General features: G+C 42.8%; 1 protein-coding gene across 1 annotated transcript in view; it reads right to left on the bottom strand.

Moving 5' to 3' along the window:
• Positions 1-19,139, bottom strand: part of LOC128626833 (uncharacterized protein C3orf20-like) — a 28,955-nt gene extending 9,816 nt beyond the window's left edge. The window contains exons 1-3 of the mRNA XM_053661629.1: positions 19,108-19,139; positions 8,637-8,931; positions 6,174-6,290 (exon numbers count right to left, since the gene is read on the bottom strand). Coding sequence (XP_053517604.1) covers positions 6,174-6,290; positions 8,637-8,717 — 198 coding nt within the window. The 5' untranslated portion in view covers positions 8,718-8,931; positions 19,108-19,139. The remainder of the gene's footprint in view (positions 1-6,173; positions 6,291-8,636; positions 8,932-19,107) is intronic.
• Positions 19,140-21,330: the final 2,191 nt, after the last annotated feature.

Below are 21,330 nucleotides of genomic sequence, written 5' to 3'. Positions count from 1 at the left end.
TAGAAGCTGTGTAAGCTGTTCAAATATGCCTCTAAAATCAGAACCTGGATGTGGGACAACAGGGTGATTGGTTGCCCCCACCTCCAATTACCAGGAGGCACTTGGGTCTATGGGTCCAAGGCCACGGTGAGAAGTCTGGATGGGTGATGGAGGGTTGGGTGTCACCAGTACACAGGGTAGTTGCTCCATCTGTGGGAAAGAGTGAGTGTGTGGAGAGTTCACAGAAGACTTGAGGTTCCAGGAGGGGCTTCCACCAGAAACATGTTCTGTGGATACTGTCCAGAGAAAGTACCGTGACTCCTTCACAATCTAGATCAAAATGATCAAAATCATTTTTTTCCTTCACTGCTGGTTCCCTGTATACTTTTCTTTATTTCACTTTGTATGGCCTTCACTTCTTCCTCTATTTTGTGACCATTTTCAATCATTTCTCTGAGCATCCTGATCACCAGCACCTTGAACTCTGCCTCTGATAGATTGGCTATCTGCCTGTTGCTTACTTCTTTTTCTGGAGTTTTGATCTGTTCCTTCATTTGGGTCTTATCTCCCTGTCTCTTCATTCTGGCAGCCTCCCTGTGTTTCTGTGTATTAGGTTGAGCTGCTTTGATTCCCATGCTTGGCATGCCTGTTACATTGTAAGGGGTGGGGCCTTAGCTATACACTAGAGCAGAAAAGCCCACTTCACTGCATTGTGGCACTGTATGTGGGCAACAGGTCAGAGAGGGAACAATGCAACTTGCTCTGCTCTTGCCCCATTTCCAGTCACTTCCCCCACTTCCCAAAAGCATCTGGTGTTCTTCTAGTTGCTACTCTGGTGCTAATTCCCAGAGTGGGTAAGTTTGCGGACATTCTAAGATTCTGTGGGTGCAAAGAGTCACACCAAGATACATCATAATTAAAATGCCAGAGGTTACAGATAAAGAGAGAAATGTAAAAGCAGCAAGAGAAAAGAAGTGAGTCACCTACAAAAGGGGGTCCCATGAGACTATCAGCTGATTTCTCAAAAGAAACCTTGTAGGCCAGAAGAGACTGGCAAGAAGTATTTGAAGTCATGAAAGGCAAGGACCTACATCAAAGATTACTCTGTCCAGCAAAGATATCATTTAGAATGGAAGGCAGATAAAGTGTTTACCAGACAAGGTAAAACTAAAGGAGTTCGTTATTACCGAACCCTTGTTGTTGAAGTGTTGAAGAGACTTATCTAAGGAAAAGAAGATCAAACCTATGAATAGTAAAATGACAACAAGCTCACAACTACCAACAGTGGAATCTAAAAAGAAAAAAAAAAACAACCAGAAACAAACTGAGCAAGCAACTAGAACAGAAGCAGAGTCAGGTAAATGGAGACCACATGGAGGGTTGTCAGCAGGGAGGGGAAGAGGGGAAATGGGGGGAAAGGTGAAGAGAATAAGAAGAATGGTGGGTGGGTACAACATAGACAGAGGGGTGTTGGGAATAGTGTGGGAGGTGGAAAAACCAAAGAACTCATATGTATGACCCATGGACATGAATTAAGGTGGGGGGGGAATTGCTGGAGGGAAGGGGTGTGTGCAGGGCAGAGGGGAGCAAAGGGGAAAAAATAGATCATCTATAATAGCTTAATCAATAAAAAATACTTAATAAAAAATTTGCTAACCCTTGTCCTACAGGGTAGAGCTGGAGAAAGTACACTTATCATAAAGAGAGAATCAAGGTTTTAACTGAGAAAAAAAAGAAAAGAAATTTAATGCCCAACAAAGACTCTGATCTAAAGAAAATACCAAAATGCTGTGGTTACAGTTTAGGAAAGTCACTTATAGCTCAGAGGCTTCATGTTCTGGCTTCTCTGGCCCTTTGTTCTGTGTTGGTTAAAGTCAGTGTGAGTCCCAGGGAGTGAGAGCTGATCCCATCTGCATGCAGGCAGACAACCTATTTGTATTTCTAACCTCAGAACTCAAGCAGGACTGCTGAAGAAAATACTACTTCAGTTTTAGTGTGTTTTTGAATATCAAAAAAAATAATAATAATAACCCAAAATCTTTGTAACGGTAAGTGTAATAAAATATAAATGGGCTAACTTCACAGCACAAATGGAACAGACCAAATAGTATCAAATAAAGCAAGGGGAAAAAACCTTAGATACTAAAAATGTTTCGGGGCATAATTTCTACGGGAAATTGGTAACTATGTTCACCTTTCAATCTGATTTAAAAGAATTCGGAACAGAGTCTCACATTAATATGACTTAATTATTCACTATATAATGAAGAGTCCCAATATTCTGAATCATCGTCCTCTTCATTTGGGAATGAGGGAGTGGGGAACAAAAAATTGGCCAAAATAGCTCATCTTGAAGCAGTCAAGTCATTCTTTTGTCTTGTCCTTTTAAAATGAGGATGTGACCAGTTCCGCCATTCCCTGTCCTCTACTGCACTATGACAACACATTGTCCATCATTTCCATGGAAACCCAGGGTCCTAAAAGCTTTGATTAAATTCAGTTTTAAATCCTAGCTCTAGAGAGCATATCCTTCTCTCCACTAGGTCCTTTAGGTAACCCTAAGGGACCTAGTTTTTCCCCTGGATAACCAGCAACCCCTAGGGCAGCAGAGGACAGCAGACCAGACCTCTGGCAGACCAAAGATAACATCTTAAGTTATGTTTCACTTCCTGAGCCCTAAGGTAGAACAAGCCCCTGGCTACGTTCCCAAGAGACTCAGCAGAGGGACCCCAGAATAGACCTCAGAACTGTCCTCAAGACCGGCAGAAATGATTCATTACCTCACCTCCAATCAGCTCCCAGCATTACCCTGAAACACTTAACCCACAGTATCTTGCAGTTTTGCCCTAGACAATCTGTAACCTATGTGCCATTGAGGAGCTGGGGCTTTTGAACATTAGCTCCCCCTTCTCCTGGATGCTGCCATCCGCCAATAAAATAGCCAACTTGGGCCCAGCATAATGGCCCTGCCAAGAATGGTGGCAAGAAGCAGAAGGGCCAGTTCTGTTCTATAACACCACTGATCACATGGAATTTTACTATAGTTATTTATTCTTGCTTATCTATTTCTCCTCTCTCTTGAACACAGAAATCATATCAGAACCAACAGAATAAAGTAAAAACCATGACCTGGCAATCTGTAAATAACATTCCACAAAGACAGTCTTGTCCCACTTCAGAGCCCTGGGTAACACACAGCCCAGACACTAGTCCATGTGTATGAAAATGAACACCTTGGTTAAAGAATTGATGCACCCTAATGCATATAAGCAAACAGCTGAAATACACTTTCAACTGAGTTTTCACAATGTTCTTTGCAAGCTTTTTGTCTGTTAAATTATCAGGAAAATGCAGGTTCATTTATTATAGACAATCATCCATTCTCTGTACTGTTTCGCTCTCAGAAATCCAGCCCAACATGGTCACATTGGAACAGTTCACCTACATTTTCCCTTTATAGGCAAAGAAAACAGAATCATTCTGCCTTGCTCCGGGAAGAAAGGCAGAGCCGGTCCCCAAGGCCCTCAGAATGCCATCTGGCCGAAATCTTTCCCAGAGTTTTCTGGCCCAGGGACAAAGCACTTTTTTTCCAAATGGATCAACACTGTCACCCAGTGGACAGATAACTAGGCAGGCTGAGGCCTTAGCACGGCTTTTGGCTTGACAGCCAGTGTTCAAAGAGGAACCTGTTTATTTTAGGTGGTCGCAGCTAATTGTTAATATTCTCTTACAGGGACCCGGGAGGACCCCAGCTGACAAGCTCTTGATTTGGATATCACAGATAAGTGCTGGGTAAGGAGGGCACACATTTCCGTTGTGCTGATGCTTTCTTCTCTTTTCTTTTTTAACCATCAGTAAATGTGTAGGAAGCACAAACTGTAAACCAGCCAAGTGAGTCTGCCAAGACCCACAGGATGAAACAGGCTTGCAGGAACAGGGTGACATTTGATCACCTGCCAGGTACTGCGGGAAGACTTCCTTACCACAGAATAAGACTCATTGTTCATTGTTGTTAGTGACAGCGATGTGTATTTGGAAAACTGAAAATAGATTTTTGTATGTTTGTGGACTGGAATCTGAGGAAGTTACTCGGTTTACTACAGTGAAATCAGTGGATGAATTACTCTGGCTTCCTCCGTTTAATGCATCTCAAAACACAAGTTCAAGTGCAGCCTCTGCCCCATCTCATTTGTCCTGAGTCTCTTTTTCTAGTCTCAAATGTCTTGTGACACTTGTAACACACTGGCTTACTTTTCATATTAAGCTAAGAGGCTCTTTGCTTTTCTTGCTAAATGCACCTTTAAATTAGTTTCGTCTCCCCAGCTGGAACTCATGGACAAGCTGAAAGCCTTCATCTGGTATCACTTTACACTCCTCAAGCAGCTCTGCAGTAGTGGGAGCCGAGACTTCACCTTGTAGGAGGTTTTGCAGCAACTTACAATTAAAAGCAAAGTCTCTGTTTATTGTGAGAAAGCCTGGGTTTGAATGCTGACCCCACTCCTTGCTAGCTTCTTGCCCTTGGACAGGTTACTTAATCTGTCTAAAGTCTCAGTTTCCACCTCTATTATCAGAGATAATATTAGTACCTACCTCCTGGCTTTCTGGGGATTTAGACAAGAAAACACAAATGAATAACTTAGCCCAGTGCCTGGGCACATGGAAAAAAGCTCCATAAATATTAGCTTTAGCACTATTGTAATTATTCCAGCAGCAGTCCTTGTTATTCCTGAAAAGCAACTTCATAAAGTACCTTTGGACAAGCACATGACATCATCGTATTTTTTAAGCCAGTGGTGAGAGATCATTCAGTTGATTGCGTCTCATTAAAATGATCCAGGGAAGACTTTTTGAAAACACTGCTAGGTCGAATAGCCAGAGGAAAGAATGCTTATCACACAAATCTGTCAGATGAGAGTCTAGAACAGGCAAACCGAAGCTGCAGTGACAGAAAGTGAATCAGTGGTCGCCTGGGATCAGGCTGGACGTACTTACAGCGAACGGGCCACGGGAAACCTTTCGGGGTGATGGCAACGTGTTCTGCCTTGGTTGTGGAGGTGGTTACGCAGGTGCGTACATTTGTCAAAAGTCATCGGAACTGCACACTCAGAAGTGAGCGCACTAGAGCGTGTGTAAAATGTATCATAATTAAGTTGACGTAAAGAGAGTGCTGGATCTCACCCCCACAAATTCCGATTGAATTGTTCTAGGGAGAGGCCCAGAAATCATTTATTTTTCCACGTGCCAAAGGCGTCAGCCAGGGTTGGGAGTTACTGACCAACCCGGTCCTCTCCGCTGGCAGTTGCGGTTCACCCAAACACACACAGCTGGTTATGGTGGAAGGTGCAGGACTGGAAACCACGTCTCCAGGTACCTTGCGCTCCAAACCTTTACCGTCACCAATAATATTCCCTCTCCCTGGAACTTCTATCTTCTTCTTCTTACCTCTTTCTATCAAAATCCCTCCCACCTGTAGAGCCCAGCTCACACATCACAAGAGGCCTCAGGTTGCAGCTCTCCCTTTTGGACTAGGAGCTCCTGGTCGGCAGGGACTGTAGCTTTTTTATTTCTGTATCCTTGGTATCCAGTCCTGTGCTTGGCACAGAGCAGACATTCAAGTAAACATTTGTTGAGTAGAAAAATTGGTGGAAGGAAATTAACATCAGTGCCCACGAGATGCCAAGAATTGAAACAAGTGCTGTACACACATTATTTCACTGAATTTTTACAATTGTATACATTGGTTATCATTTCCCCCTTTTGTAAGGGAGCGAACAGGCCCAGAGAGGCTTAGTAATTTGCCCACGGTCACACAGTAAAGCAAGTAGTAGAACCGAGGTTTGATTTCAGGTCTGTTTGTTTTCAAAGTTCATGTTTTCTCTGCCAGACTAGGCTGTCTCATTTATGGTAGTTACTCTATTCAGTCTTCAATTATGGATACTACATAGCTTACCTCCTCAATTAGGTTATAAGCTTCTCAAATGCAATAATTAAATTTAAACCATAGAGCTACTCCTACTGTTACAAGAAGACCCGCAGTTAGAAAAGGATCTGTAAGCACGGGGGAAGGAGCCGCAGAAGACCGTGATTTGAGCCGGCCTGCTTCCACCTCCTGTGCACTCTAGGGCTGACTGCTGAGCCACGCAAGTGCCGCACCCCACAGTCGGTCAGAAGAGTCACAGATCTCGAGCACTTACCAAAAAGATTCCCGGAATGACGTTGTGCCTTTGAACCAGAAGTGGACAATGGCTGCCGGTGAATTTAGATGCGGAGATGATGTTGTATTTGAGAAATCGAAAGGAATCCAAACGACTCTTTAAAAAAAGAAATATGGAAAGTCGTGAGGACATTAAATCCCAGGTAACAAATCCTTTGCTCTGTGCAGTAGTATTTATATCTTTGAACCAAAAATTCCAGACTATCCCCACCACTCTATTAGAAATACCTTCATCAGCTCCCCCAGAGACCTCTGTATTGCCACGCAGTGGACACTTCATGTTTCTTGTATTACTTGCCTTCTTTATGACATTGCAAATTACTGAACAGCCCTCCCTTCTCAAACTCCCTCCTGGGTTCTTCCTCTGTGTCTACCATCCTAGTCTTTGTCAGGTACAACTTTTTCTCTACTTGATCTCTAAATATCTACTGTCCTAAAATCTCCAGCCTCTCCTCCTGCCATTCACTCTCTCTACACACTCCTCGGGTACCCCATGATTTTAGTTTCTATTTATGTCTACTAAATACACACAAAGCCCCCTTCCTTACCTCCTTCCCTCACATGCCTAAGTGTTGCATGGTCCTCCCCATCCAGTCATCTCATTCGATTGCACTCTTGCCCCCTAAGCCACTGGTGCGCCTGCTCCATACTGCGATGCTATGGGGCATGCTGGGCTGCTTAGGACTGTGGCTCCTACGAGTGACTCCATGGTCTGAACCCAGCCCCACTGCTTCCTAACTGAGGAATCACAGGCAAGTGACTGACTATCCTGTGTCTCAGTAACTGGCCTTAGCTCAATGCACTCAAATGCAGAAAGCCAGTCACTTAGGGTTCTTTTGAGAATTAAATGATATTCCAGGTAAGCCGTGGTTGCAACACAGTAAGCGTTCAGTAAGTATTTGCTCTATTGATCTTATTCTGACTTGCCATTTCTGATCAGTTCAGCAAATGTTTACAGAATATCTATTAGACAGGAGGCGCTGGAGTGGTGGAGCCCTCGGGATTTAATGTATATTGTTGTCACTCCAATGAGGGGTTGAACTCCTGATTTAGATCTTGGTCTCCTATCCACTCAGCTTGTCTCTCTTTTGGGGGGAAACCTAGCTCAGTCCACGAGCTCACACTCCCAGAAGCACCTCCCATGGGATAAGAAGGAATTAGCAGTGACCATGCACCCCCATACCTGAACCTCGGGCTGTAGAATGACTCACTCATTTATTAGTCATTTACCCATTTGACAAATATCTTTTAAGTGTTAGCCATGTGCCAGGCCCATGACAGGCACTGGGACTAGAATTGTGAACAAGGCATTGTCCTGCCATCAAAAACCTTCCAGTCCACTGGCAGAGAAATCCAGCTGCAAAGCAAGCTGGGAAGGTTAGGCGACTACTCCCAGAACCTGTGCTCCCAGAACCCACCACACACCCTCTGGGGCTCAGGCCACCCTTTTAGGAGCTTTGTCTATACCCCTGAAGCTTCCACCGAAGCGTCCAGTGAATTCCCACTACTGCTCAGCTTTCCAAACAGCTCAGCAATTTCCTTGTCCAAGGAAATGGACTTGAGCTGAAGAGAAGTCCTTAGAGGGTTTTAAGCAAAATGATGTAGTCATATTTGGATATTAAAAAGAACTCCCTGCAACATGTAGGAAATCAGTTGGACTAAGATAAGAAGCAGAAAAATTGGAGAAGCTGTTGGAGAAAATCAGGTGGGAGGTGATAAAGGCCTAGAATAAGCAGATGCAAGAAAACAGGGGATGAATAAAAGAAAATGTCACAGTGATAGAACTGATAAGACACAGAGACTTATTCAATGTGTTGAGGGTAAATGGTAGTAGACGGAAGAGGTTTTATGAATGCCTACTCAGATCTACTGGTCATGGTTACTCGGGGTAGAAATTAGAAGAAGGGCGTAGGGCCCAGCTTAGGCTCAGTTGAAAAGAATGGTGGATTGGTAATGTCTGCCATGGATGCAGAATGGGAGGGAATTGGCACACCTGGTATTTACCATGCCCTTTCTCTGGCAGAGAAAGCATAAAAATGCACTGCGTTTTGAAACATGCACACTGTGTGGTCCCATGTATAGGAAGGTCTAGAACAGAAAAAACTGATTTATGGTGAGAAAAGGCAGAATAGTGGTTACCTGGGTATGGGTAGGTGGGTGGATTATTGACTGAGAAGGGGCAAGAAGAAGCTTTTCAGGGCCTAGAAATATTCTATATCTTGATCTGTGTGGTAATTACACAGACATATACATATATAAAAATTCATTAAGCTATGTACCCTTAAGATTTGTGACCTATACTATATGAAGGTCATACCTCAAATGAAAGGGTGGGGGGTGGGACTTCCTTCCATGAGGCTTTGTGTAGCTGAGGAAATGTATTAAGATATACCATGCAAGTAAACAGTAGTTTACAATTTGTCTTTACATGTGTGACACTCACCTGAATGCAAGGCATGCTTCTAGTTCTGTTCTGTTCCCTGTACACTTCGGCCACTTCTTTTATTGTCTTGTCCTTTTCCATGTCTGAGAACACACAGACTATAATGATCTGATCGATGGAAGAGAGCTGCTTGCTGATCAGGTAATCGTACTCCAGGTCTGTCACTTCAGGAATGCTGTGCGTGCTGCATCGGCACGAGTCCCCTTCCTTCCCACACAGAGTCCTCCTCAGGACCACGGGACAGACCAGGTGGGACGCAAACCAGGCATCCTTGCTCTCCGTGGGAAGAGAAAGCCTGGAAAAGTAACAGGAGAAATTGTGTTTGAAGAACTGAAAGGCCAGAAAGAACATCATTTTAAGAAGTACCAAAGAACCAAAGTGGCCATGTTATTTTTATTATTGTTGTTATTTTTAGAATTGTATTAAATCCTACCCCCCCTTTTTTTGTTACAGTGAAAATATAGTCAATTTTGCATTGTATGTGTATACCCCAAAGTGGCTGCTTTAGAAAGCACTGAAATGTAATTCTGGACAGAATTATATCTGCCAATACCCTAAAATACTTGTCAATATACTAAAAGAGTCAAATGGCAGAGTTCGTGTTATATAAATATAATAATCCACAGTCTATCAGGGTTAGGAATTTTGGTTGCAAGCAACAGAAACATATTCTGGCTAATTTAAGCAAGCAGACAAAAAACAAAGGAATTTATTAAAGAACCCAGACAACGTCAGGAAAGGTGGAAGGACGGGGTTTGCAGGCTCCACTGCCAGAGAAAATGTCTAAGGCAGACACCTCAGCCACAGCTGCTGGGCGGACTCTCCCGCTCACCTGCTGGCCCTGCTGGCCCAGGACGCTTGGGTGCCAGAACTTCGGAAGTCATGTGGAGCTGCTTCCCCTCCCTACTTAGGGGGTCTGGGCAGCCCCTGCAGCTGCCTGAAGTCTGGGGCAGGCTTGTTGGATTGGTGGATCTGGACTATGTGTCTGGTCCCAGCTTCAGAGGAGGGGGGGGGAAAGCAAGACTCTGGTGCTTTTGGCATCTACAGCAGGAAGTAGTTTGCCTCAGCAGGTAGGGGAGTCCCCACATACAGACTGTGTATTCAGATGTGGGGTGGTCAGAACAAATGACTATTGTCCTCGGTAATTTACACATTCACCTGTAAATGGACCCTGAGCTAGTCCACTTTCTACTATTATAAACCCCTACAATGAAATTTTTGTACATTTCTCTTTTTGTATAAGACTTTTATTTTAGTGTAGTTAAACTTATCAAAATCTCCTTTGTGTTTGCATGTTTTTGTGTGTTTTGGCTTAAGAATTTATTTTCTACTTCAAGGTAATGAAAATATTCTCCTTATGTTTTCTTCCGAATTGTTTATTATTTGGCTTTTCATATTTAGCTTTTCGATCTACCTGGACTTTCTGATGGAGAGTAGAAATCTAAGATAGACAGGTAGGTAGATCGATAGATAGCCAGATAGTTGTCTCACTACCACTGATTGATTAAGCCATTCGTCCTCATTGCTTTGTAACGCTCTGTTGTGTGTCAAGTGTCCATACGTATGTGGGTCTGTGTGAGGCTTCTGTTCTGTTCTGTTGGTCTATCTAGCCTGGTGCCAATAGCACAGTACCTTAGCTACTATTTCTTCATTAAAAGCATTGAAATCTGGTAGGGTAGGTCATCCCACCTTGTTTTTCTTCTTCAAATGTAATAATATTATTTCTGGAATTAGCTATCTTATTCCCCCAAAAGCACAATGACCAAAAACAGAACTTTTGGCACATGTGGCTTGGTTTATGACTTGAGCCATAAAGAGCAGCAAGAGATTAACAAACCACCTTTGCCAGGGGCTGGACAGTGACAGAGAGCTCTGAGAGCAGGAGGCAGGGGCTGTCACTAAAGAAACTGGGTGTGTTTGCACTTAAGGATCTAATCTCCATCCTTTAAAGATCAGAAGTCCAGCCTCAGTGACACCCTATAGCTTTCCCCATGACTTCTTACTCCTCCATCCTCACCTTTGTCTTCCCAGGGGTCTATTTCAGGTGTACACAGAGTGTACCAATATCAGGGCCCCTGCAGAGGTATTATGAGCATCCCCAATTAAAGTAATTCCAATGTGTCAACTAGTGTGCTATGAAATCATTAAAAGTCAGATTTCAGGCTACAACCCTCTATATATACTTTGGCTCAAGAAAGCATTTCAAGTTCTTGCCTTGAGCACTGCCCCCAACTCCCAAGCTCCTGTCTCCAACACATTACAATCATGGTCAAATAAGACCATTTAAAAGTCCAAAGCTGTACTCTGAGCCAAGGTGAACACCTCTATGGATAGAAACACACTATGTTAATGAGGCTAAAGCCATAAGCTTGGTTGCTCCTGGACTAGAAAAAGCAAAAGTGGACAAGAATTTGGCTCTTGTAGGAAAACAGGAGGACTTCTAGCCAGGATGGAGGCATACATAGATACATTTGGCCTCCTTACACAACTAAAAGAAGGACAACAACACATTTAAAAACAAAGAAACAGAACTGCCAGAAAATTGAACTGACAGAAGTTCAACAACCAAGGAGTTAAAGAAGAAACATTTATCCAGACCGGTAGAAGGGGCAGAGATGGGCAACCAGGTGGAGAGGACTTGCAGCAAGGCAATGGCTGGAGGACCCAGGGGTCCCACATTCATGTGTGTATAAACCAGGAGGAAAAATTGGGTAGTGAAGCAGACTGCGCAACCCAGGATTTCAGTATGAGGAAATAAGCCTCACAATCTCTGACTGAAAAAAAAACCTGTGGGTGTTGCAGCAACAGGAGAAATTCCCAGCCTCACAGGAGAGTTTGTTGGAGAGACCCACAGTGTCCCAGAATGTACAAAAAACCACCCACCTGGGAATCAGCACCAGAAGGGCCTAATTTGCTTATAGGTACTGGAGGAAGTGACCAAAAGCCAGCTGAGAGCTGAGCAAGAAGCATTGTACCCCTCCCCCACATACAGCACCACAACACAGGGATGTGGGTGGCCCTGCCCCAGCAAATACCTAAGGCTCTGCCCTTAGTAATAACAGGCATGCCCAGACCAAAAAAATATATATATGACCCAAATGAAAGAGCAGATTAAAGCTCCAGAAAAAATACAACCAAGTAATGAAGACAAACCCAACCTATCAGATGCACAGTTCAAAACACTGGTGATCAGGATGCTCACAGAAATTATTGAGTATGGTCACAAAAAAAAAAAAGAGGAAAAAATGAAGTCTATGCAAAGTGAAATAAAGGAAAATATATTGGGAACCAATGGTAAAGGGAAGGAAACTGGGACTCAAATCAACAATTTGGAGCAGAAGGAAGAAATAAGCATTCAACCAGAACAGAATGAAGAAACAAGAATTTAAAAAAACAAGGAGGGGCTTAGCAACCTCCAGGACAACTTTAAATACTCCAACATCCAATTATAGCAGTGCTGGAAGGTGAAAAAGAGTAAGAAGTTGAAAACTTTGTTGAAAACATGATGAAGGAGAACTTCCCTGATCTAGCAAATGAAACAGACTTTCAGGAAGTCCAGGAAGCTCAGAGAGTCCCAAAAATCTTGGACCCAAGGAGGCACACACCAAAGCACAACATAATTACATTACCCAAGATAAAAGATAAGGAAAGAATCTTAAAAGCAGCAGAAGAAAAGGAGACAGCTACCTACAAAGGAGTTCTCATAAGACTAGCAGCAGATTTCTCAAAAGAAACCTTACAGGCAAGAAGGGGCTGAAAAAAAGTATTCGAAGTCAAGAAAGGTAGGGGCCTACACCCAAGATTACTCTATCCAGTAAAGCTATCATTTAGAATGCAAGGGCAGATAAAAGTGCTTCCCAGATAAGGTCAAGCTAAAGGAATTCATCATCATCAAGCCCTTATTATATGAAATGTTCAAGGGATTTATCTAAGATCAAAATTATGAACAGTAAAATGACAACAAACTAACACAACTATCAACAACTGAACCTAAAAAAAACAAAAACAAAGATGAACTAATCAAACAACTAGAACAGGAACAGATTCACAGAAACAGAGATCACGTGGAGAGTTATCAGTGGGGAGGGGGAAAGGGAAGAATGGAGGAAAAGGTACAGGGAATAAGAAGTATAAATGATAGGTACAAAATAGATGGGGAGGGGGGCAGGTAAGAATGTATGGGAAATGGAGAAGCCAAAGAACTTATATGTATGACCTATAGACATGAACTAAGGTGGGGGAATGCTGGTGGGAGGGGGGTACAGGGAGGAGAGAAATAAAGGGGAGAAATAAATGGGACAACTATAATAGCACAACCAATAAAACATATTAAAAATAATTAATCACAGCTTATAAACTCTGGGAACTCACTAGCATTACACAACAAAACCATCCTTTCAAAAAATAATAATAAAGAAAACAGAATAAAATTCTCTTCTCAAGTCAGGGTGCTGTGGTGCTGGGGGATGTGGCTGGGGTCACTCACTGAAATCGAGGACCAGGGTAGGCCTTCAGCCACTCTTTGCATGAGGCTGGAACAGGTGCTGTCTACTCCTGTTCAGCACCATGGCTCCCAGGACACTTTAAGCTCAGGAAGGATGGAGAACACACAGACCCAGCCTCCCAACCAGAGCTAAGCCAAGCTTCTTACAGGCCTGGTGGCAGGGTCTGAAGCATTCCTAATACTCATGAAGCAGGACATCCATTCTACCATTATTTGACCTGGTTCTGCATTTTTTTAATGTGAGGCCTTTGGGTCTGAGGTGGTGGCAACTGAAAAGCTACTAGAGAGGGAGGGGTGGGTAGACACACAAATGCATATTACCCATGCATGGAAAGAGAGGAAAAACCTTCCATTTAACATGAGCTTAGCACTCAAAATTCCAAAACACATCAAAAAAGAAAATTCTAAGAAAGACAATACACAAAACCAATACTCAATAGATGTTTTCAATATAAACAAAGTAAAAATAATGGAGCAAACCTAAAAAGTACTTTAAACTAGGTTGTTTAGAATCTTTATGGTGACTAATTGCAGAATAAATAACTTTGAAAAAACAAATACATTTAGTCAAGATATGATGGATTGAACATACTCAGGTTTACTCAACTCTGCTAAAACCTTACTAAAATGACAGTAAAAAGATAATAAAAGTAAAAAGTTATAAGTTTTTTATTTAGAAATAAAGTCTATTCTGGCTTTGGCAGTACAAATACTAGAAACAAACATTATAAGGCCTATTATATCATGCAGTACATAAACTAGGATGGTTTTTTTGGGCTGCAAATAACAGAAAATGCAACACAAACTGGCTTAAGAACGACCCCTGCTGGCTCCCAAGTTGGAGTCTGGAGGCGGGGCACCGGGGGTGGCATCAACCAGCAACTCCGTTTCCATCTCCCTTCTTCTTCATGCAAAGGCTTCATCTGTGGGCAGGAAGCAGATGGCCAAATAGTTTCAGGCCTCACACCTACTCAGAACCACCACCACCACCAAAAAAAAAAAAAAAAAAAAAAGACGAGGGAGGGGTTTGTCCCCACCATTCCAAATAAAAAGCCTGGCATTAACTATGTTTGGTGTTACCTCCTCCCCTCCCCACAGACAAGAAATTCTCATTGTCTTAAACCACCCGGGGCTCACCTTGGAGCTTGGGGTTGACTGCCCCTCAAGCACCTGAGCTGGGGAAGAGACAGGTGCACACTAAATAAACTTGGGGTCCTATTAGGAAAGGTGAAGATGGAAATGACCCCTGGTATTCAGCTAAGAAAAGAAATGTTCACTAAAGCCCACCGAAAATGTTATGATTTAAAATGTACACTTTCTGCATAAGTTAGAAATAAAGCCGGGCCAAGATGGAGGCATAGGTGGAAACACTGTGCCTCCTCCCACAACCAAGTTTAAAGACAACAAAGTTTTAGTAACAAAAACGCAACCAAAACACAGAAAATTGAACTATATGGAAGTCTGACAACAACGAACCGTTCAGCCAGACCGGTAAACTGTTCAGCCAGACTGGTAAGAGGGCTGGAGCCAGTGAATGGCAGAGCAGGGTTGCGCAGGAAAACTTGGCCAGACCAACCCAGGCACACAGGCGTGGGGTTGGCAGATCCCAGGCGTGGGGTTGCAGCAGGCAGACCCAGTGAGGGCGCAAGGCGACAGGCTGACCATGGTCACATTTGCGCGCAGATAAACCAGCGAAGGAGCAAGCAGTGAGACAGACCTCACAGGCCCCCATGGCAGGAAGCAGCAGAGGGAACCGCTATTGCCTCTCCTTGACCCCACCCCCATGTACAGCGTCACAAACCAGCCACCTGGTGAACACCTAGGGCTCCACCCCACATATGTAATAGGCGCGAACAGACCAAAAATGGAAGAATAAATTAAAAGAACAAATCAACCAAGAACAAATCAAAGCCCCAGAGCCAATACTTTTAAGTGACCAAGAGATAGTCAACCTATCAGATGCACAGTTCAAAACACTGGTGATCAGGATACTCACAGAACTGGTTAATTTTAATCACAAATTAGAGAAACAAATAAAGGCTAAACTCATTGAAATGAAGGGAAATGCAGAGGAAACCAACAGTGACAGAAAGGAAACTGGGACTCAAATCAAGGGAGTGGACCAGAAGGAAGAAAAAGGTGACCAAACAGAAAAGGATGAAGAAACAAGAATTCAAAAAAAATGAGGAGAGGCTTAGGAACATTCAGGACATCTTTAAACATTCCAACATCCAGATTATAGGGGTACCAGAAGGGGAAGAGGAACAGCCACCAGTGGAAAACTTATTTGAACAAATAATAAAGGAGAATTTCCCCAATCTGGCAAAGGCAATAGACTTCCAGGAAATCCAGGAAGCTCAGAGAGTCCCAAAGAAGTTGGACCCAAGAAGGAACACACCAAGGCACATCATCATTAGCCATGGCACAATTACATTAGCCAAGATTAAAATGAAGGAGAGAATCCTAGAAGCAGTAAGAGCTAAGGGGACAGTCACCTACAAAGGAGTTCCCATCAGACTGTCAACTGATTTCTCAAAAGAGACCTTACAGGCGAGAAGGAGCTGGAAAGAAGTATTCTAAGTCATGAAATCCAAAGACCTACATCCAAGATTGCTCTATCCAGCAAAACTTTCATTTAGAATGGAAGGGCAGATAAAGTGCTCCTCAGATAAGGTCAAGTTAAAGGAGCTCATCATCACCAAGTCCTTATATGAAATGTTAAAGGGACTTACCTAAGAAAAAGAAGATAAAAAAGATGAACAGTGAAAGGACAGCGAATTCACAGTTATTAACAAACACACCTGAAACAAAGGCAAACTAAGAGAAATAAAGCCTAAAACGTGAGGTAAGGGACACACTAACACCAGCTCGCCTGCGAACTGTCATTCACATTGACCTCCATACGAGGTGCGCTGCTTACATGTTGCCCCACACTGTGGCCGATTTTGTTTCTCTGGTCAAACAGCACTTATACAGACAGTGTTCCAAGTAAGTTCTGGAACTGTATACTCATTTTAATGTATAGACTGCTCCAGCCTTAGCAGTATTCTGTACAAAATTGTGCACTATATTGCATAGATGCTACTTGTTTTTCTCTGTTCATAAGTTGGAACCTAGGCTTTTAAAATCCTGTTCTCATTCTTTGAAGCATGTCAAATACTGCCCTGACAGGATGGATGGTTCTGTAAATGAAGTGATGTTTAAACTTGCTATTGTAGCTCAACCCCATCAGTGGGTGACTGTGGACCATTACAAAGAATGTGGCACCTTGCCTGTGTCAAAAAAGTAGCATTTGGAACGAGAGTGTGTACTATGTGAAGACTTCACAGGTTTGTAAATTGACCTACAGCTAAACTTTTGTGTGTTTGTGCACCTGTTTATTTCTTTCAGCATTTCAAGATATCCAAACATTACTATATAATCAGCATTTTCTTGTGCATTAAATGCTGCATGTGAAAACTTAACAATTACTGAACTTTATAAATTCATGAATTTTTTATTGACATGGATGCATTTTTTTTCTCTGTTTATTGCTCTTTTGGGCTGTATTCAATAAACTTGCATTTGAGGGTTACATTGGCAACATGAACACCAACTGTGCATCATGAGAGGTATAGAGAGAGCCAACTGGAGTTTCTTATAGACACAATAAACAGTACATATCTCTCACCAACAAGCTGAATGTTCTCCCTGACTGCCTTGTACTAGGGAGCTAATTCTTTAACAGAGATGATAATAACACTTACAACATTGTGAAAGAATTACATGGAATCAATGTTGTGAAGTAAGTGTTCTTACCATCTCTGTTCTATAGATAAAGAAACAGAAGCTTAGTGAGGTACATGGTTGCCAAAGGTCTCGTAGTTAGTAGGCTCTGCTGTGTGATATCAGGACCTTATGCTGTGGTCACTCTGTCGGGTGTCAACCTGTTCTCCCTGCACAGGGTTGGGCTGGCAACTGAACTAGAGCACGGAGACTCTGGAGAGGAGCGATCACACGTAAGACGGGTTTTCTCGTGCGTGGAGCTCATTGTTAACTCATGGGCTAAGTGAATGAATGCCGGATTAGGTGAATGCTGGGTTAGATGAAAACTTTATGCCTTTTTTTAAAATTTCAAGATTTAGAGTCCAATCATGCATTTAAAATTTTCAGTTAGGTTTCTGCAGAACTAAAGCCTTTATTAAATTGATATTAGTTTCTTCAAATATCACTGCAACTGTGTCGCTGAGCCATAAAAAGAATTCTGTGTTTGAAGGTGAAATAATTGGGTTTTGACTTCTTCGGGCAGATCTGAAGATCTGAATAAACATTTTAGAGCTGTCCTACACAGTGTCTGCTTGCTTCCAGGTTTTAAAGTGTTTGGTTAATTTTGTTACTCGTGACCAGCTCTGGCTTGGGGGCAAGGCCCCCCATGACTAGGCCCTAGCCTGGCCTATCCTGTCTCCCACATTCCAAGCACCAGCACAACCAGACTACTCGGCACTCCTCTGATTTCCCTGCACCATCCTCCCTATGTGCCTTCGCTCACATCCCTGCTCTGCTGCTCACCAGCTGTGATTTGAGGGTAGATAGAACACCATGGGACTATTTATATTACCCCTTAGGTGTGTCATGAATGTTGAATGAAATCCTAAAAGTACAATGTTTAGCATGGCTTCTCGTGTCTAGTAAGTGCTCAGTAAGTGTTACGTGTTAACCATCCTTGACATTGTAAGTATCATCGGTCTTCTTACTGTCATGCATCTCTCCACCTGGGTTACCCCCCTTTCTCTACAGGCATATATAAATGCTCCCCATCACTCAAGATCTCATTCAAAGGCTCCTGAAAAACAGTCCTTTCTTAAAAAAGAAATCTCTCCCTCCACAAAACTTCTTCATTCTATTTATACTGGTCCAATAGCACCCATTTCCTTACTTCCCATTGATTAATGGCATACATTCATATCTCTCCTTGCCAACTCTGAGCCCCTGGAGGACAGGGACCAAGACTTCGTACTGCTGATGTGCCCACATATCTGTAGGTAGTAAGTGACAGTTTTTGGCTGAATGAATTAATTCCATGGCCAGGTGACTGGTCACACTGCTTGCTTAGTGGCATTAGTGAAGTCTGCTGAGGACACTTCAAATACAGGAAATGTTTTCCTCATGGTATTTACCACTTTTCTTTAAATTTATTGTCTTCACCAAATGTTACTGCAGCAATAACAGGATTGGGACCTTTAGGGATTCTCAGCTCCTGGGGGTCTTGGTCGACATCTATTCGGCATGTTTGCAGTACTTGTGGTAGGAGCGGGCAGGGCTTCTCCTATGGCTTCCAAATGTAGGCACTCAGTGAAGAGACCAACCCACTCCTCCAACGCCCTCCCCTCCCCATGCTACTGGGATGGAGAAGAAACCAGGGTCTTCTCTGCCTGAGGTAGGAAGCATCCCTGTGTGGCAGCTAGTCCCTGAGGTACAAATGTATATGGAGGACTGGGCTCTTTATACTGATGAAGAAAACAAGAACTCATTCTCTCAGGAGAACTGCAAGAGAAGGCAGGGGAAGCAATAAATCCTGACCCTCATCCATCATCCCAAACACAGAACCAGAGATTTTCAGCATAGAGTCAGGTTTTAAACAGGTGTTTACCAAAATGGTGAAAACAAACTGTGCCTCAATTCCTGACTGATTTGAATTCCTCTGCTAAATGGGCAGCCTCTTAGGAAGCAGGTTGGAGAGAGCTCAGATGCTTGAATCTAGGCATTAAGTTCGTCCCAGTTCTAGGAAAGATTTCTGATGGACAGCATGCTAGCCGCAACCCAGTCGCCAGTGACAGCCACCCAGCCTGCTTGGAGAGAACTGTGGTGCGAAGCGACCTGGCGGCACGCCTTGCTCGGCGTTTGTAGGCAGACTGAATGAAACTTTCATCCAAAGCCTTTCCAAACATAATCTTGCTGTGAATTATTAAAACAAATGAGGCTGGTTACCTGAAGTGCTGATTGCTGGCTGGGGCCTTCTGGATGCGAGGGAGAGGTGGGGGCTTAAAGACCCCCTTCAGTTTTACGAAGGTATTTTGGTTTAGAAGATATTCTTTGTTCTCATCTTTTTCCTCTGCACTTTGTTTCAGAGGAAATTCTGCTGGTGAGACTTTTTGTTTCCTGATCACTTGTTGTGGAAATTTGGGCACTCTGCACATGTGCAGGGATTCTACTCCTGAAATGCAAACAGAATACACCGTGCTGAAAACCCTTAGTGGACCAAGGTCAGTGTCGGCTGGGTCAATCTGGCTGTCCAATAACCTGGACACTCCTTCACCACAGTACCTTTCCGTTGGTTCCTTTAAGTGTACCCGTGGTCTTCCCAGAGGATACATAGCATCTATGTAATAAACAAGGAAAATATCTAGGCTAGAATTTGACTATCTGTGCTCCTCTTGTGCCATGATATGTGCCATGCACTTTAAATGTGCTATCCCATTGAATTAAGGATTCTAATGAGGCGAGTAGTCTTATTTTCATGATATCACAGCTAAGTCCAAGTTCATCGAGCTAGAAAGAGGCAGAACCAGGATTTGAATGGATCTATTTGATTCTGAAGATGGTACTTTTACACCATGCTTCCCAACCTCTTTTCAATGAAGCAGCAAAATGTAAACTGTAAAGCCCAATGCATATAGATTCTTATCATAAAAACATGATACGAAAAGAAATCATGAGACACCTGTATGGCACATCACTGATAGATTCAGTGGGCTCCTTGTAGGCAGAATCAGCTACCCCAGGGGCTGGACCACCTCAGCCTGGCTGCCCCGCTGAGGACGGAGGATTTCTCTTTCTCGGTTCCAGTGTCAAACATCCAGGGCCTTTCCTTTGGGAAGCTCTGCTATGCACCACAGTAAACAGCAAGCTACCTTCTCAAATGGAGAAGCTTGCCTTTTGGATTTAGCATACAATGAATGCTAATTATTTGCAGATTCTGTGTTTGTGAATTTACCTACTCTCTAAAATTTATTTGTAACCCCAGATCAATATTTGTGGCTGAACAAAGCGATGCTCTGCCCTCTTGTTTCCACCCTCATGCTGTAATCAAGTGTTCTTTACGTGGTCTATAAAGTGCCATGTTTTACACATTTTTGCATTTTTTGTTGGTGATTTTGTCATTTAAAAGTAGCCCACAGGCTTAGTACTGAAGGGCTGTCTAGTTCCAAAGCACAAGAAATTTTGATTTGTCTTATGGAGAAAATATGTGTTAAGTAAGTTTAGTTCAGGCTTGAGTTATAATGCTGTTGGCCATGGGCTCAGTGTTACGGTATCAACAGTACATATTAAATAAGGTGTCTGTAGACAGAAACCCAGATAAAGTAAGGTTAAAATCAAGGTTGGCTCCTTAAATTTTCCTGCTATGGCCAATCACCTGGATCAAGGGTAAGACTCTATAGGTATAATGCTTTACAGTTTCCAAATGCCTCCTTGGGAACCTTGGAAGGAAGAGGCATTTAAATGTTGGTCTTCTGGAAGTCTTGATGATGGGAACAGGTATGTGCAGCAACACACTGAGTTCTGTAACTGACCCAGTGAAAATCTGTAGTGATCCAGCCAGTTAAATAGGATGTGCTTGGCCTTTCTCTGCAGTCTTCTTAATTTAATAGCTGTCGCGACGTCAGACATAGGACTTATGCCCATTGCTGGATCAAACATAGCCGTATCTACTGGGCCTGTTAAACTTGAAGGCTTGTATATATTCACATTCAGAGAGAAAGAGAGAGAGATTACTTACTATATGATTATAAAACATCAATTCATTCATTTACTAATTTATTCATTCAGAAAGTTGTCCAACAAATGTTCATTGGGTATCAGTTATGGACCAGGTGAATGTACTTAATGTCACTGCATTATGCATTTTAAAATGGTTAAAATGATGGTTTCGTGTTGCGTATATTTTACCACAACAAAAACTAGAGGGAGAAGAGGCTGTGTTCCCTGCGCTCCAGGTGCTCAGAATCGATGGAAGGACAAGAGCATTGAACATTATGATGCAACACAGGGCTGTGCTGTTCATGAGCACAGAGCATTACAAGAGCCCACATGAGAAACTTAATATTTGCAATGCTGAGCTTCTATTTAGCAGAAGGAAGTTTCAATATATAGTAATAGTGAACAGTATGTGTGATCTTTTCACAATAAATTGTGTATGTAAAGTAATTAGCT

Source organism: Artibeus jamaicensis, unplaced genomic scaffold (assembly GCF_021234435.1).
Source record: "Artibeus jamaicensis isolate MK-2021 breed Jamaican fruit bat unplaced genomic scaffold, CSHL_Jam_final contig_233, whole genome shotgun sequence".
Lineage (NCBI taxonomy): Eukaryota > Metazoa > Chordata > Mammalia > Chiroptera > Phyllostomidae > Artibeus > Artibeus jamaicensis.
The sequence above is the reverse complement of the archived record's forward strand: the minus strand, read 5'-3'. Positions and strand labels throughout refer to the sequence as shown.